Source organism: Leuresthes tenuis, unplaced genomic scaffold (assembly GCF_036924035.1).
Source record: "Leuresthes tenuis unplaced genomic scaffold, fLeuTen1.0.hap1 SCAF_12, whole genome shotgun sequence".
In the NCBI taxonomy this organism is placed as follows: domain Eukaryota; kingdom Metazoa; phylum Chordata; class Actinopteri; order Atheriniformes; family Atherinopsidae; genus Leuresthes; species Leuresthes tenuis.
This window is the reverse complement of record NW_027325366.1, coordinates 16,275,731-16,294,354: the sequence shown is the minus strand read 5'-3', so window position 1 is coordinate 16,294,354 and position 18,624 is coordinate 16,275,731. Positions and strand designations below refer to the sequence as shown.

At 41.4% G+C, this 18,624-nt stretch overlaps 2 protein-coding genes across 4 annotated transcripts in view; both read right to left on the bottom strand.

Annotated features, from left to right (window-relative positions):
• Positions 1-5,247, bottom strand: part of LOC140319114 (cyclic AMP receptor 1) — a 50,298-nt gene extending 45,051 nt beyond the window's left edge. For 2 of the 3 annotated variants that reach the window (XM_072396680.1, XM_072396678.1), the window contains exons 1-3: positions 5,079-5,247; positions 2,887-2,939; positions 1,141-1,195 (exon numbers count right to left, since the gene is read on the bottom strand). In XM_072396680.1, the coding sequence (XP_072252781.1) occupies positions 1,141-1,195; positions 2,887-2,939; positions 5,079-5,159 (189 nt within the window). In that variant the 5' untranslated portion in view covers positions 5,160-5,247. Of the gene's footprint in view, positions 1-1,140; positions 1,196-2,886; positions 2,940-3,862; positions 3,887-5,078 lie in introns of those variants that run through there. The other variant, XM_072396679.1, reaches the window with a different exon arrangement.
• A 3,988-nt stretch (positions 5,248-9,235) lies between these two features.
• LOC140319101 (mid1-interacting protein 1-B-like) lies at positions 9,236-10,704 on the bottom strand. The gene has a single exon (XM_072396654.1). The coding sequence runs from the start codon at positions 10,555-10,557 to the stop codon at positions 10,060-10,062; it is 498 nt and encodes a 165-aa protein (XP_072252755.1). The 5' UTR covers positions 10,558-10,704; the 3' UTR covers positions 9,236-10,059.
• Between the last annotated feature and the right edge of the window lie 7,920 nt (positions 10,705-18,624).

Sequence of the window (18,624 nt, the reverse complement as noted above, 5' to 3'; positions counted from 1 at the left end):
GAAAAAGACATGAGGAAGATTCCTCTCACAGAATGTCCCAAGTGCAAACACCAGTGCATTTATCCACTAAGAGAGAAGGGCAAATTACAGCTCATATGATCACTGATGTGGCGGACAGCTTGGCATGCAACATCTATGGGGACATCTCACATATCAAATATCACATCTAAGAGCATTCTAATATTTACGCCATGTGTAGATTGAACTCTTTACATCTTTACATTCTCGTTACAGAATTTTGAGAGGCCAGCTGTGATGCTTTCCAGTCAAAATTTTGCTATAGCAGCGGTAACAATCTGTGGCTGTGGCAGGCACTAAAAGAGAAAAACGCTCGCACGCATACACAGAGCCCTTTATCAATTTGTGTCCAGCAGTGACCCTGGCAAGGCTATGAAGGAGGAGGAGGAGGAGGAGGGGGGTGAGGAAGAAGCGGAAGGGGGGATGGGAAGACAGAATAAGAGCGCAGGAGGGCCTTGAGAGCACTAAAGACTATTGACTGACAGATAACCTTTGTGAGTGGATGCAAGTGGGAGAGGGTTTATGTGGTGTAAGAGGAGGAAGAGGCATGAGAAGAGGGGGGGGGGGGGGGGGGGGGGGATCAGGAGGATGGGAGGTCGCTCTCTGCAATGTGGTCCAGAGGTAATGGGATCCATCAGAGCCCCACGTTAAGCTGTCATTTATTTCAGATTAGGAGGATAACATGCAGCGGCCGCTAAACCTGACAGACCTGCTGGACTGGCTTCAAAAGCAAGAAGAAAAAAAATCCTTGCCGAGCTGCACACTTGAGCAAACGAGAACAGCCGAATGGAAAAGTGAATCCTCTCGGATGAAATCAGAAAAAACAAGTAGGTAGAAAAAAATTCCCAAATATTAATCCTATATCTTTCATTTATTTTAAACCCACTTCATTTGAAGGAGTGGGGGGAAAAAAAAAAGCACAAGACGGCAGCTCGTATCACAGACTGGCCGTGAGTCAATTAACTCCCCAATTCATTAATCCGTGCATTTTAATTGGCTTCAATTATGCCAAGATTTGCCATGGCTAATTGAACATCATCATCATCATTTCCGGTGGAAATGAAGCAAAGAGAAATGTAAACGGAGAGAGGGAACACGGTGCGCAGTGTAGTTCAGATTTACCTGAGCCAAGGACTGATACCTTCGAAGTGCCCAGATTACAAAGAGCATGAAGATGCTGAGGAGGAGAGAGAAGAAAAAAAAAAAACATACTGACACTTGCTGACTGAATGGAGGACAGTTTGATCAATACTGGAAAATTACGTGCGTCGTCACAACTTCAACACAAATGCCTGCAGGTCCTAAACGTGCTCCAACTGTGCGTCGAAGTAACTGTCGATTATGTCTGAATTTAAGCATATGAAAGAAAAAAGGAGAAAAGAAAACCGCCACACTCCTGCTTGCTGGCATTTTAAGCCAAAAAAGCACCACCATGGTGCCTAAATGCTGAAGAAGAAAAATAAATAAATCAATGCAGTTCTTTCTAATGGCTCCTTCTTCTACTGCTAGATTGCTCTTTGGCTATTATTGAGATAAATGCAATTTTTTTGGGGGGGGGGGGGCAAACGTTTTCAATACAAATCACAAGAGCCACTACATTTTCAGAGCGCTTCATTTCATCCATCTGCCTCCCTTTTGTAAGCTTTACACTGTGTGTTGTTACATATTCGCTGTTACATCACTGGACGATGCAGGGTGTGGCCCATACACACACAAAAAAACACAAACCGCAGCCTCGGAGACCATTACAGAAACCAATCAACAATCTCTACCACACGGCCCCGGGACCAAATGAAAGCATTACAGAGGCAGCATTTATTACAGGGTGAATACAAAGTTTAACTGAAGGCCTTGCTATTCCGCCCGCCCTGACACACCTGATACCTGCCAACATACTGATTGTTGATCAAATCTTAGAAATAGGAAGTTTATCAGTTATTCTGAGGCAGGACATGTTAGGTGCCGGTGTTTCCGGCACATGTTTAGATTTTTTAGAGTTAAAATGAGGGAAGCATTTGGCCTATCAAAGTCTCTAATGGCAGAAATGAAATGCATCATTCTTAATAGACATGCTTTCGTCAGTGTAGAGAGACATAAAAACAAGAATCGTACTGTTCGAGTTACCTTTTTCTCTACAGATGCCGCAAATTCTCCTCTCGCGTGTGCCTGTTGAAAGCTCGCTGATATAAATAGAGGAAAGTTCCACCTAATTGGACAGCAAATCAGGCACGAGGAGTGCGATCTGTGAGTGTAAGAGGCCTCCTTCTCAGAGTCCAGCGTGTTGCATTGATATGTTTCTACAGTAACCTCGAACAGATGAGCCAAACAGAGTCAGAGTGGGGCTTTTGCACTGTTTAAATGAGTAGAAATTCATCCCACATACTGCTTCTTTCATGCTGCTTATGTTGAAATCCCCTTTATTCATTTACTGCCAAACAAACTGACAGCATTTCCAGCATCATGGAACTTTTTTTCCCAACATGCCGATTAAACTTTATTTGCCCATTATGACCTAAAGCCACGATTTAAAAAGCCTTCTAAAACCTGTGGGGGGTTGCCGTAAAACTCCAAACTGTCGGCTAAAACTGTCTCATCTTCTGAAGAGACTAACAAACATATAAAAACGTGTGTTATACCTTCTGCTTTTTGTTTTTTTTTTGTTCGTTTGGGTCTTGAAAATAACTAGGCCACACCGGCAAGACTTTTAATAACATGGAAACCTGTTTAAGTGTACAAAAGGGAACTGCTTCTGTTGTACGAGGAGTGATTACATGAAATACTTTGTCTGTCAGTTTGCTACACTTTGTCAAACATAGATAAACACAATCAGTGCATAACGACAATGAATCACAAGAGAGAAATATTCACCATCCTACTAAGGAGAAGGTTCCAGTGGCTCGTTTCACTGATAAAATCACCACCTGGAAATAAGAAACAATTGATTATTCCACAGTTCATATCTGCTAAATTGTAAGAAAACAACAACATTGTAAAGCGGTTGGCAGGCTGTTTTGCAGTTGCTGTTTTAGATAAAGCACCCCGGAAACACGTGTAGAAGTGCTATGCAAATATTGATCGTTATAATAATAAGTTTAGCCACAACTGGGCTGACAAGACCTTCCATTTGTTTTTCTGTCTGTTTGCGGACGTACAGAAAGACGAGGGACGACAGCGTGAAAGTTGTACTCAGGGAACCCAAGCATCAGAAACACAAACATCTGCAACATACTGACACTCGCACGGCAAAGCGTTGGTGAATGTCACGTCCGCACATTTCCGACCCAATTTCTTAAAAACGCCGTAAACAAAGAGGAGCTGCTAAATGACGGCTGAGAGATATCAATCGCAGATGTGACAGCGAGGCTCCAACCTGACTCTCTACATGCTTGTTTAACATCAACCAAGAGATCACAGAGAGAGGCGAGGAGAAGGAGAAGAAGGAATGACGAGAATGAGAAAGGTGTGACTCAGCGCTGTCAGCTTGAGGGGGAAATGAAAAGGCCAGCAGCTGTCTTGCATGCAAAGCAGAGAAGGACATGCTCACACATTCAGATCCATAACATGATTGCTGTGGCCTTTCACAAACATTCAGCAGGTGTATGCAGGAGACAGTCATGGGAGCGACCTCTGATCGGTTTGATAAACCGACAATACTCTGTGCCACATATCACTCTGTGGAATGACATTTCACATCTAATCCCCCCCAAAAAATGCAGCTATTTGTCAGTTATCCTGACGTGTGTGGACGTATGGGGCTGTTTTAGCTTTTATATCAGAATTTGGTTTCCGAATCACAGAAAACATCAAATTCACTAAGAGATGCGTTTAACACACATTTTCTCACCAAGGTCTTGTTTCCTGTTCAGTGCTGCCTTAATTAAAAGTGAATAGGGGCTCCCAAGGCAGCATTGCAATAATATTAAAAAGGCTTAGACTACACACTTTGTGCAAGTTGCTTAATAAATAGTGCATAAGTAATAAAGCAATTTTCATGCTATTTAAAGAGCTGATTTTTCTGTTCACGCAGACGTTTGCATCCTGATCGCCAACATATGGTCAACGTGCAGCAATATATGAGTATTACAAGTTGATTAACGAAATACCAAGCAACTCACTGCGGTCAAGACACCTTTATTTTAACGCAGCTGACTGAAATGAGTAAAGTAGCTAATGGCTGCACTTAAAATCTGACAATTATCCTGAATGTTGCTAATTTTCTCAGAAACAAACACTGAAAACAGCAGCTCCTGATAAGAAACTGATCAATCAGTGATTGAATTTGTTGCCAAGTAATGATCTAAAAGGAATTACTATTTCTCAGGATACATTAGAGATTATTTGGCTAAATGAAAGAAGAACTCCCCAGTTGTATCATGGAATTAAAATATCCCAGCACAGGGTGGTGTTCACTTCAAACTCACAAAAATATATATATATATTTCTAGACTTCTGTTCTTATAAACTAAGATTGATGAGTAGATAATTATTCATTCGTACTGAACCAGTGACAAGCACTGGTCAACAGATCAGGATGTCAGTGGCTCACACATTGTACATTGCATCAGAAAACATTAGAAAATATATCAGTTTATGAAATATACGTCATCAAACTCATACTAAAATACCTGTCCGAGTTCTTTAGTCATTTAAATTGAGCTTAAGTCGGTGAAGGGGAGTCTTCCTCTAACTAAGAGCTACCGTGAGAGCTGATGATGAACCTTGAGCTTCTGTTTTTCAGGTGATTCTGTGAAATTCTTATGTATAGGATGCGAGTACGTGAGCCAGAATGATCTGCTTTGTGCGTTGCTGTTAACAGCAATCAGTTGCAATGTAGTACAGCCGACATGTTGAGGTGACTGACAGTTCAATTCTATCGTTACCACCTGGAACCGTGCAGGTGTAAAAGCTCCCTTCATCACCTAACCAATAAACCAATCATTAACACAATCAGTTCGGATAAATAAAGTCCTCAAGTGAGCAAGCAATTACACGCCAGAAAAGCTAGCTAGCTAATTAGCAACAAAGCTAAATCTAAAATTACGCTGACGACGGCTACTTACGCATCGGTAATCCTCTGAGAGTGCATTAAAAAATACGCAGCGTGATTCGTTGCTTTGTGACGTTAAACTCTGACTGTCCATTTTTAAGGCACAACGATTTTCGGACAATTATTTCGTTTCAGTTTATTTTTATTTTGTTGTAGCTCTCCATGTACTTCCTGATTCTACCGTGTGCGAAAAGGGACATAAGAGGTCAGAGTTTTGCTACCCTCATGATTTGTATGGTGAAACTTTACTGTTTGTTTGTTTCCTGAAAGTTTAAAACATATAAAAATATTAAGAATATACGGAATATATCTAAGAATATTCAGCTTTTGGTCAAATGAAACCATCAGTCCAAAAACATTACTGTCCAACAACATATGTATGTTTCTTCTGATTGAGTGTGTTGCTTGCTTTAAAAAGAAAAAGGAAAAAACAAAAAAAAGGTACAATTTACACAAAATCTTAGTCCTCCATTTTCTTTCAAAAAGCAATGAAAACATCAATCCTTAGTTTTCTATTAAAAACATATGTTATGTCACTATGAACAGACGAAACCAACTGGCAGCCTGAAAGGTTGTCAAACCACTCTAACAAGACATGTTTGCTTTTCTGTCTACAGGCTTACTTTACCTACATGTATTCAAAAAGTAATCACAATAAGTGACTATATTTAATAGTAATCTGACCAAACCCAGATTTTTACTGTGTAGCATTGTTATATTTGTACATGTATCCATATGTTACTTAGAAATATCAAACTACCCCGTGTTTACAACAGAACATCTGTGGTTGGTCGTCGACATGACATATACAGTATGGAATCTTAAAGGCATTACAATGCAGCGATTGTCTCTGACATTCACCTTTGTCATAATGATAAGGTAGTCTGAGTGGCTGCTTTTAGAAACCAGCAATCTCATTCACAGACAAATGTTGCCGAGCATGTTATCTTGTTCTAAATGCAACAACAACACCGGCGCAAGCTTCAGTTCTTGTAAACAGTCCGGATAAGACGGAAAAAAAAAACAATTTTCAAGGTGTGTCTGTTTAAGATCTTTGAAGAGCTCTGATTCCTTTGACTTAGTTCATGACCAAACTCCAAGAGTTTCGTGATGCCCTAAAAAGGCAAACAAAAAAAAGATGTTTGATAAATCAATGATCATTCAAGATAGCATATAGATTATGCAATGGACTTAGTCATTTGGCAATTAAACATAAGTAAAATATAACATAGAATAGAAATAGTTCCTTTAAAACTGAAATCTTTAAGTATACCTGTATCGAATTTTTTACATTTCTTAACAGTTTTAGCTATCCTTTGTACATACAAGAGATCAACACATTTAAGTGGCCTTTTGCTCTCCCAGCTAATGTAATTCCAGTCAAAGGGTGGATAAACTTAATCATCAAGAAATCTTTGCATGATTTTGGCACATTGTGTGCTATATTATGTATGTATGTGTGAGAGAAAAAAGACGGTGGTCAGAGGTGAAAGTGGGTGTGTTGCACTCTATTGACTATTGTGACTCCGAAGGCCCTGCTGCACCCACTGGCTTTTGAGACTGTCTCAGTGAGCTAGTCAGAAAACAATGAATAAAATCTGTTGCTTCTCTTTCTTTTTCTTTACTCCGCAAAGGTATTACATAAAACCCCACTCGGACACAGGCAACACTCCGTGGTTACAATGCTCACTGTACTTATACCCTAGCTGAAGCATAATCCTTTGTGTGAAGCTGACTGCGATCGAACCATTCATTCCGATTTTTGCACTCGCGTTCCATTGTACAGCTGCTGTATGCGGAAAAGGCTCGCTGACAAAATAAAGATGAATTAAAGCAAAAAGTCTCTCACGGTAAATTCAAAATCGTCTTTCACATGCAATGTCATTAAACAGGCTAAAGTTTCCCCACGAGCACTTTGTTTGCACAGTCCCAGTGGTTCAAAGTATTCTCTCTTGAAGCTGAACTGACAGGCAGCATTCCATAACCAGAAGGTAGTTTTGAATTCACCTCTCCCTTTAAAGATATTTAACATTGTTGGTGGCTGAGAGAAGCTTGCACACATTTATGCAGCATAATAATAAAAGGAAATAATAAAAGGACTGCCTTATAGGCTGATCACATCCTTTAGTCTATTTATTGCAAATATAATTAACAAAAATATCAACTAATCATGTAATTCCTTTGTTGTTTCATTTACTCATAAGTGCCGCCTTTTCCTGCAGACAAAATGGAGTCCTAGCCCGTCTGTCTCATTGACGGAGAGTGCAAACACAAGTGGTGAAAACAACATGGAAGTTATAAAAACGTAACATCCAGATAAACTTAGTAAACTAAAACTCGGCATCCAGTCGACAAGAGATCTAGAATATTTCTAATCATGACACGGCGCATGTTTTTGATGCCAAGAGAAGCAGCTGGAAATTTCCAACCAGAGTTCCAGAAAGATCTCTTTGTGTCCTGTTGCTTTCATGTTGTCAGTTTATAATAATAACCTTCTGAGACCCAAACACAGATTTTCATCTTTTTAACAAGCTCAGATTTTTTATGACAACATAGCAGAGCTGCAGCAGCATGTCTTAGGGGTCAATAGATTACTAGACAATGATAATCATCTGAAAAACATCCATCCATCCATTTTCTATGCCCGCTTAATCTATTTTAGGGCCACACAGAGACAAATAAGACACACAACCATGCATGCTCAAACTCACTCCAGGGGACAATTTAGAGACACCAATTAACCTGACATGCATGTTTTTGGATGGTGGGAGGAAGCTGGAGCACCCGGAGAGAACCCACGCATAGACGGGGAGAACATGCAAACTCCACACAGAAAGGCCCCAGCCGGGAGCTGAACCTGGAACCCTCTTAATAACAAAACATGCAACTGTTAAATGGATTTCACCCACATAAACTGTATCAAAACCAAAAAAAAAAACATTAGAATTGTGACTTTAGTTGTTCGCTTCAATGTATTTTCACATAACAGTTTAGGGAAATGCAACTGTTATTGTAGCTTTACTTTTGACCTTGCAAAGTTGGAATTTTACTAAGCCATCCCTCTGAGATTTCCTCACATTTACATACAGCTTTCAGAACCGTGTGAGGACTCTTCTTATTCGGTAGTTCTCCGCACATGAAGCTCAAGGAAGAAGCGGCTGTTTGCATATAAATGACCAACACTCACCTCTCAGCTCTTTTTGAGGAACTTTTAGGACAGGCCTGCAATAAACTCTCTGAATATTGTTTTTGTTGGTCCTGTCAAAAAAAAAAACCCCTGAAGGTTCTGTTGTTTACCGAGGTCAGGCTGGTGGAGGTGGGAATTCTTTTTTGAAGCGTTCACAATATTATGTCCACCTTATGAATGAGACGAAACACCCGGAAGTTGCAGGAACATATAGATGGCATAATTGATTATTTGCTCATCAGTCAGTCATGCAGATTCTTGTGTGGATAAGAGTCACCTGTTGAAGCTCTCTGCAACATAGAAACAGATCCCTTCAAACTATATAATGTAGGTTTTTTTTCTTTAAATATAAGTTTTCTTTTATTAAACATCTTAAAAATAAAATAGAAATACTACAGATCCATATTTCCCCGAGAACATCGTTAAAACTCAAGAAGAGCGAGCCGTGGGCTCGTATGTTTGCACTTGGAGTGTGCGATGTCTCATCATTTGGACGTGTCCACACCAGACAAGTTACGAGATAGTAACTTGATAAGAGTCTGCAGTGCTGGGAAAGCTGGAGATTATCTGCATTCAGTCGAGAATACACACCGCACCAGTTTCACATAAATGTTGCAGGTTTACAACTGAAGAAGGAAAACCTTCTTCTGCTTCTTCTCCTTCCCTGCTCTGAATTTCTATCCACACCTTGGGTTCTTTTCAGCTTTAAGTGTTACACAGACTGACAAATCACTGTGGGGAACGTGAGAATTCTCAAGTTTGTGTAGAAGTTGCTCAAACATACCCCAAAACAATTTGTTTGGGCCTTCGCCTACCATTGCATTAACCTACAGGCTGCACTTTTAGCTTATATGCTAACACAGGAGAATATGAATAAATAGAAAAAACACTTAACAAATATGTCCGACTTGCGCTCTTCCTGTTAAAGCTACACCCAGGTTTGTAATATAAGTGCAAGATATTAAATGACACTCAACAAGAAGTACATTCGTACAAAAGTTTATTAATACAGTCAGTAAAAAACAATAGTGCATGACTTGTACAAAAGTGTTTGTTTGTTTTGACAGATGGACCTAAAAAAAAAAATACCAAAATGGGCTAAATGACAACAACAGCATCTCATGGAAACTCTCATTCTCCACACAGAAGAATTATCATACGTTTCCAGTTCATCGACCATGTAGGACATGAGGAGATCAAGGGCAGCCAGTTAGCATCTGCCTCCTTCCAAGCAAAGAAACAAAGAACACCACATCAGACTGGAAAAAAAATAAAAATGCAATGAAACAAAAACCATCTGAAGGCTCTGACATCATTATCATCACAGAGGAGTCTAAATCTTTTGTCAGTATCGCTCCGGTTCAAACAGTCCACTTTCTCTCCACCTTTGAAATAACATTTGGCTCTTAAACATACAGTGTGAAGTAATAAATACATTAAATAGAGACTTAAATACGTTTCATCTGTGTATCACGTGACCTGAACGCATAACCGTGCACAACACACCGGAGTGCAAAACGTGGGAGTTTAGAGGTATGTACAAAAAATATATAAAATAAAAATGCTTTCTCTTCAGGATCAACACATCTACAGTCAGCAGTTTTGGACCAACACCGCGAAGGCTTAGTTGTACACATGAAAAGCTCTGCTTTCTTCCCCCTCCATTCAAACGTTGGTTCGTAGATTTCATCAGTAGTAGCAGCAGCAGCAGGAGAATAATAAAGGGCTTTCTGAGTAAAAGTCAGTTCAGCCAGCAGTTTAGAGAATAAGAGAACAAAAAATTAATTGAACTTGAGTTTCTGTGCGTTTACTGGCCCCATCCTCCGATGCCAACCTCCTTCTTGTAGCGCTTGGTGAGGCAGTTGGCCTGCTGGGTCAGCTTGGACAGCACCCCTTGCAGCCCGGTGAGGTGGAACTGGAACTGCTTCTTCAAATCCTCGTCCTCTTCGTCTTCCTCCTCGGATGAAGAGGACGCGGAGGAGGAGGAGGAGGACGTGGATGCGGACGAGTGCGAGCGGGTGATCTTCATGCTCTCCTTGCGCATTTCGTCAGCGGCGGCGCACCTGACCCCCCACTCGATGTCCATGCGGATGGACTTGAGCAGCTGGTAGTAGCTGTACATGTCCCCCTCGTCCATGTCCGACTTCATTGAGCTCATCTCCTGGTCCTCGTCCAGCGGGACGTCCCGCAGCAGGCTGGGCACCATGATGGTCTGATCCATGTTGTTCACGGCGGACATGAACCGGTTCATGGCGTTGAACAGGGAGTTTTTCTGGTTGGGGGTTTCTGACAGCGGCATCATCATCTTGGCGGTTGGGTTTAGCTTTCGGGAGCAGAAGTTTGGAAGTTTCTTGTCTTGTTTCTGCTGATCGGCTTAACGAAACGCCTGTTCGTCTGTGTTTGCTGTCGTGGCGAGTTGGGCTGGGTTCTTGAGTTTCCCCTTTTAGCGTTTGTGCCCTTCTTCTTCTTCTTCTTTTTCTTCTTCTGTTTGAGCTGTGGGAGCTGCTGCGTCGTTTATAAAGACTTACAGGTGGTTGGGGCGGTCCTACAACCTGTTCGACACGTTCTTCGGAAGGTAATCCGACCCAAATGACCTGAAGTAGCACTCAGATGAGCGGAGGTGGGGCTGCTTCCAGGTGGACAGGTAGGATGGACCCAACTGCGCATGTAAAAAAAAAAAAAATCCCTGGAAAACTCAAGCTCGGAAAAAAAAAATTAAACTAATATACAAATAGTTCACATTCACTCGCCGTCCAGTGTTCCGTCTTGTGCTTCTACAATGTGATTTTTCTCTTGCAGCGAAAGAAGGGACTGACATTACATCACCACATCCCACATTCTGTTCCGAGGATAAAACACCTCCGGCGCACGTGGGCAGGACGGAGCACGTTATGAATATTCAGCAACCGAGCCATCGGCCCACTGCTCCGGCTCTCTGTGAAGCCAATCAGGCGGCGATGTGCTTTTCGGAGGCGGGTTAGGAGGACACTGCGCCAATGAAAAGGTCATTGTGTCGTCTCCTCTGGAAAACAGAAAACCAAAGCGGGACGAGCTCGAGGCTCTCGTGCAGTACCGTACACCGCCGGTATCACCCGGTGGTTTCCTCAGATCCTGACATCCTCTCAAACCTGTCATTCAAGCATATTCACAGCTATATTTTTTGTTGTGTGGGATTCTGTGCAGACACTCGTCTGCTGTGGACATATGAGCCACGGGGTTATTTGGGGTCTGAGGTTTGGGTACATGGACTGCAAAGCCTCATGGGGCCCAAAGCAGCAGGGGCTGAGCTAAGTGTTGGGTGGAAGGTGGTCCTTCAGAAAGATACCCACAGAACTGGAATTTATTCAAGACATTCCTAGTTGGTGAATCAACCAATCAGACTTTGCTGGCATGGCATTTTTTCATACATACCAAAAACTCTGTACAGAGTGCAAAAAAACTGGTATCTAAAACAAAATGAGCCCAGTTTACCCTCGCCCCAGCCTACCGAGCATTAAAGGATTGTGTTCTGAATTTTAAAGGGGGGGGGGGGGGTCCATATAAGGGATGAAATAACTGATCGACACTTCCATGTTTACAGTAGATCTTCTAAATACAGAGTTGCTGTGAAGAAATATGAAAGTAAAAGTATTGCTATGCTGTTAATTTCCATCACCCCTAAAGGATACTATCAGACAGACATACTTATTTAGATCACTGTAAAAGGAAATATATATATATATATATCTGTCACAGGAAACGTTAGAGTCGGTAAATGGCCTTAATATTATCAAGACCATAAATGTAATTTGTTTTTATTTGTAGACAAAAATGTTAAGGTGTTTTGTGTGTGCGATTACGGTTTGACCATGGATTTGTCTGAGCTCGTGTACAGATTCTCTGGGGAAAAAAACTACATTTAGAAAAGCAATGCATATGTAGTTATTAATCTAACATTCTCATGACTTTTGTCAACAGATGAAAAAAGCTTGGCATTAGAAACTCTACTTGATCTCATTTCATCAGCCAGGGGTACATAAACATAGTGTGGTTCTCCTAAATAGGAAAATTTCACTTTATGCCTTATACCTACATTTAACACAGGAAGGACATTGATTAAATAAGAATATGCCAATACATGTGACTTCTTCTTTAACCTTTAACTATGGATAATTGCATATTCACTTATATTGTTGTAATCATAAAACTTTGAAATTACTGTAGATTATGACAATATTTTGCCTCTCAAATACAGTGGAGAGGTTCATAAAGTTATATATGTTAGTATATGTTACTTATCCCCTATAAATATGTGTTTGGTTCAATAATGTTGACTTACTGGCCTTTTTTAGGGTCACTGTAGGGGTCCCATTAATATTCAGCTCATAGGTTCAATAGAGCAGCAAAGTCAGGCATTGAAATCTTTAATTACTAGCAGTGTGAGGTCTCCTAATCAACATCCTAAGCACAAATATAGTGATGGAATATGTACTGAAAGTTTGATTGCTATTGAGTTCTACCACACTGGCAGAAACATACCAGACTTGGTCCTCTACTTTAGGGATAACTTTAGTCAATAAACCAGCATAGTGCAGCATAGTCAGCATAGTCAGGACTTTTAGATTACGCTTCAAACTGCACTGTTGCACCAGCCAGTTTCCAGCAGTGATGGCGGACAGCTGAGTTTCCTTTACCCTTCAGCTGCTGGTAAACACGGGGACTCCCATACGTCCTCTGCCACAAAAATAGCCCAGCGTCAGTAGTCGTTACAGTATGAGCACTGGTGGTGGGGGGATGTTTACAAAAAAATCTGATCTTGAAACAGTAGAAACGTTCCTCTGACTTGTGTCGGGTGTTATATAAAAACATAGACGCATCAGTGCTGAAGCTCAGTTTCACATTACAGTAAGAAAAGCTCCTGAGACTGACATGAAGGAGGGCGGGAAGACAGGTGGCCTGACTCATGCTGCGTGCCCAGAAACCGATGTTTCTAGGCACAGTTTGTTCTAGATGACAGCAAATGAATCAGCGTTCATTGTTGACATTGTTGCTCGGCAAGAATGGGCAGAATGTGAGCATGGATGGTAAAACCTGCCGAGCGGGTTTCTATCTGTGGTCCTTACTTCCGCCTCCACATTTGGTATGGCTTTTGTCTCGTTAATTTATTCCAAACACTGCCCATACCACGCCTGCCAACCTATCAAGCAAGTGTTCGAAGAAGTATCGGTATGCGAGTTCAGTGACAAGAGCATCAGGTAACCATCGAGAGTGAATTTATGTCAGTATTATCAGCAAAATGTACACGGGAGGATGAATGCTCTCTGCAGAAAAAAAGGATGCTGTCCGTGTTGTATTGTTCATGAATGAGGTGCAGGTTGACCGGATTGTTTTACGAAAGCATTGCATGTAAAATGTGTCATGGATTACATAAGTCTCTTCTGAACATTAGAATTGGACTGCCACAGCCACAATAAGTAGACTACTTCAAATTCCTATCTGCTGCACTCAAGTAGACGTGGATAAGTAGTCGGATGCTTTGCAGAGTATGTAAAAGTAGGAATACTCTGATGTAAAAACAATAGTTATAGACTGGCTGTGCAATACTGACCTAGGTTATCTATGCTCAGGGTAATGTCTCTAGCTGAGTGAGAATGACTTTGAGTCAATGAAAATGGTCTGCTGAGACACCGATTATCCTCTATATGGGAATTCTATAACATCAATATATCCACTATTAATCCTAAAGTTAGGCTACTGATGCAAATAAGGAGCACGCTCTGCTTCTGAACTGTTGTCATCACTTTATATATATTTCTAATGTGTTTATATGTCTTGAAGGTAAAATCTTAATCTGCAAAATAATTCATCACATGTCATTTAATTGTGAAATACAGTAGAGTGGAAGTATAAAAGAGCATAAAGTGGAAATGCTCCAGGTTGTGCTATTAAAATAAACACACAGCATGCTAGGGTGTGTGTTTCCTCCCCTCTGATTGAAGCTCGCTTGGTTCCTGTCCATGCTTGCTTTATTCCAAATCTGCCTCAGACACAAAGCTTCACAAACACATTTTTAGCCCCCCCCTCTCTGAAGATTAGCTGATCCCATATCCCACAGAAAAACAGAAAAACAAAACAGGTCAGCAGAGCCAGTGTGCCCCACTTGCTGAGCAGAGATTAGACAGAAACAGGAGCTGGCTTTGCTTTCTCAACAGGGCTGTCAATCATGCGCCCCACCTTACTGACTTCATCTATTCTCCCGTGAAAGGCCTCTCCACTTGTCAGGGGACGCACCGCGCCTGAATGCAACAGCGAAACCCGGATCAGTTCGGGAGGGTTTCATGAATGTGTGTCATGTCAGAATCTGAGCATCCACAGATTACGGCGGGTGTCATCATCATCATCACCACCATCCCAGAGGCTTCAAAGAGTGCGGGAGAGAGGAGAAAGTGGGGGAGGTGGTGGGGTGAGGTGGGTTAGGAGAGGGGAGGGGGGGAGGAGGAGGAGTAGTGGGGCACTGTGCTCTAAGAACAGGCAGCTTGAGTGGGAACTCTAGTACTTGTCATCACAGCTGCATGTTGCTCAGAAGTGTGAGGCGAGGGTGTCAGCGGGGAAGCTGGAGGCGAAGCAGCAACAGCAATTAGAACAACAACAACAGTAAAAACAACAGCGACAACAGCTCGCATCACAAGCAGGCAGGTGGAGCGAGACAGGCCTGCTACATTACTGTATCAGGAAGCAAATGAGGCATCGCCATGGAGCTCACGAGGGAGTGAGCGCTCTGTTTCATTGGAAGGAGGCTTAAGTGCTCCCACTGCAAGGTTTCCAAATGAAATTCATAATAAGATCATATCAAAGTGGTCAAAACGATTCCTGTCATGAATTTAATAAGATTTTTTATCTGATTAAGCAACCATCTGAAAACACATTTCTTCCTCACTGGGTGCCGCACATCACTTAATGTTGGTAGCTGGTAATCTTCATTAAATAATTCCTTTGATGAGAATCACTTGGTGTAGCGCATGTTCCACTTTAAACAAACACCATAAGCTCAGTAAGTTGATCAGAGACGACTTTTGAAAATGCTGATGACTCCTAGTTCGTGTCGATATTTTTTCTGAATTTAGATTCAGTGAACTTGAAGTCTACAGCAAAAAGGCAAAATGTGATGCGGGTACAGAAGTGGTCGAGACGCTATTTGGTTTAGAATATGTTTATGCCTGATTATAGCCAGGGACCAGAACAATCAATCAACCAAGAAGTTTTGACACTGCAGGCATTGCATGCATTCAGACGAAGAATTCAAGAATTTGAAGAAACAAGGTCAACACAAAACAAGAAATGTGAGCGAACACACAGGCATCCATGCACTGGCTGTTTTACAGTAAAAACTCTCCAAGCACCCCTTTGCTAACAATGAAATGTGTAACTCAGTTAAGCTTGTAACAGGAAGCTTGGAGAAACCAGTCCTGCCAAGGTATATATAGATGAAATCTTTGTCGAAAAACAGATTGTTTTTAACGTACGTTTGTTCAGCCAGAGGCTTCTTCAGCTCTGCTGCAACAAAGAACATTTCAGGAGGTAATAACTCTACACACTTGCCCTTTTTTTTTAAATTATGATTTATTGGGGTACAAAACCAGGAAAAATAAAGTAGGATGATAAATTAACAAGGAGGTTAGCAAGCCAGGTGTGCAATTTTTGTTAAAGGACGTATGAACTGCAATGCACAGACTGTAAGAGTCTGGTAGCTCTCCTTCACAAGTCCCCATCAACCATAACTGAACGTTTTCCCCTGCAATGACCACCAGGGCAATGACCAAATATGATGCAACATTATGGAAAAAGCTCTTTGGCATCCAGCCATCATCAACTGAACCATGCAAACTACATGAGATCTGCTGCATCTTCTTTGAAAAACCAACTGAATCAGTTTTTCTTTTTGTATATATAAAAATATTCAGCACGACATGTTTTGTAATGAGGCCAGTTTTCAGTAAGGTCGAGTTAATGTTCATTTGAAAGAAAAAAAGGTGTAATGCAGGTTCAGTTGTATATTGAGCTGTTATCAAAGCTGAAACGCTGGCTTGTTTTTTTGGAAGTGTTCAAACCCGTGTGAGGTTATCTTTAGTTTGTTGTGCTGTTCAAATGACAGGCCTCCGACAGGTGTCTGTTATTGAGACAGCTCTGGCGTCTAAGATGTTGAAACTTTAGCAGAGGACGTGTTGTTACGTTACGAATAGTTCAAGAAAAAACAACAAAAATGTTTTCTTTTTTTCCTGTTTTAATGAGAAAAAGAAATCGGCATCTGTACTCTCGCTCTTCTCATAATTAGTGCTGGCTGCACACGCATGTGTTTGTGCGCTCTGGACTCCGTTTTGTGTGTCTGTGTGAGTAATAGCGCTTCCCCGGTGAATGCCTCCCTCCAGCCCATAAGCCATTATGTGCTGTTGAGAGGCGGAGGCGAGTCAGAGCGCGGGAGCCAGCGGCACGCACGCTCCATTAACGGACCCACTGCCGCGCCGCTCTGCCGATAATTTGCGTAACGAGGTCGGAGAGAGCTCCAACGGTTGGTTGGCTCGGTCTGCCCGAGAAGCTGCCTCCCTTCTCCAACGTCACACCACTTCCCGGCTTCGCTTACGATCCAGGCCGCAGTAGCGGATAAGGAAAGGAGAGAGAGAGAGCGAGAGAGACGGAGATTACAGGCGTGTGTGTCCCCTGATCCCACGAACGCGGTTTCCTTCCCGCTTTATTGTCTCAATGTTCCGTTTTCCGCTGATGTCCAAGCGCCATCACGTGGACGGAGCAGATGGTGCAGACTAATAACTAAATTGAAATAGATAGATGAGTGAGAAAAACACAAAACCGTTAGAAAATAGCTCGCTGTTAGATGCAGAGAAATAAATATAGTCAGACCAGTTAACCTCATTGGATTACTTTTTGTTATGTTAATGATAAAGTTAGATGGCGTTTGGAAAATATGAAGAAGAGGGGAGTTTAAGTATGCTTTGTATCCTCTTCCCCCGCCTTTTTAATCCCTCACTGGCCTCGCTGTTATGGCTGGAGAGTTTGGGGCCTAATTACCTTATTGGCCACAGCTGTGAAGGTGCAGGAGGAGTTCAAGGAGGGCTCATCATTCTTAATCTGCTGCAGTTCACTTTGCTCATTTGCACTGAACTTCCAAGATCTTGACTTCATTTACAGATAGTTTGTAAAATTCCACATCTGTAAAAAGCCTTTTAGACTCATTCTGATATGGCAGACTTTGGACCTCACATACCCCAGGCGAGAATGATACTTTAGACTGACGGAGAATATTTAAGGTGTAGCAGAGCCCCAGTGTTTGTGTTTCGTAGCTGATCATTGAATGGAAGTCAATGGAATGACTAAGGACCAGATTTACTGTTTGAGCCCATTAACTTACGTACTGCAGGTTACATTCTAAACACAACCAATTTAGCTAAATTTGTACTATTTGGTGAATGAATGAGAGTAGGTGACAGGGAAGCAAATTGTTAAGCACTGCAGGATGTCAAGGCTTGGGTATGCATTGCAGTCTCACAAGTAGCAATATGACATCACCCCCCCCCCCCCCCCCCCCCCACACACACACACACACACACTATTATCCAGTATTGAATTTTGCTTGAATATTGATCTCTTTTGTCTGTGGTTATTTAAATAGGTTGAGGTTTTCTTAAGCGTTTCCTCTTGTAAGTCAGATTTGCTTAATTGACCAATCTTACCAATACACAGTAAAAGTGTCTATCAGCGTCTAGTCAATTTTGGTGTCCAAAAAAATTTCTAATCAGTCTTCTTGAATTTTTGTAGATGTCTAGTGGTTCATTGATTTTTTTTTTGCAGTTATTTGGTGAGATCTGTACTGAGGTTGATGTGAGAGGAAATGAGATTTCCTTCTGGTCTTTTAAATCCTTCGACAGTCTTTGGGTTGTAATGAAAAGTACAAATATGTCTAATTGAGCTCAGTGTGCATTATTGGTTGTATTTTTGTTTAATAAAAAGTTCGTCATTGTCTGGATTTATTGATCCGTTGCTGCTTTAGACATGCTACACAGTAGTTTGAATAATGCTATGTAACTTTTTTGTCTACCGTAAACATGCTTTACCTTCTGACATAACATCTTCTCACTCAAATGCTGAAGCTTAGCATCCCGCTTTAACTGCTTAAAGCCAGTTGATTAAAATATCTTTCCAATGATAAAAAAAAACATTAAAAAGCAGTGTTTTTGCTCTAAACTAACTGCTATTTGTAGTAAGCTTACAGGTCTCTTAACAGGCTTTGTCAGAAGGGGTCATGTGGAAAGATTTGCAAAGACGAACTATGGAAAAAAAAATGAACCAGTGATATCAGAAATGAATCAACTTCAGACAAAAC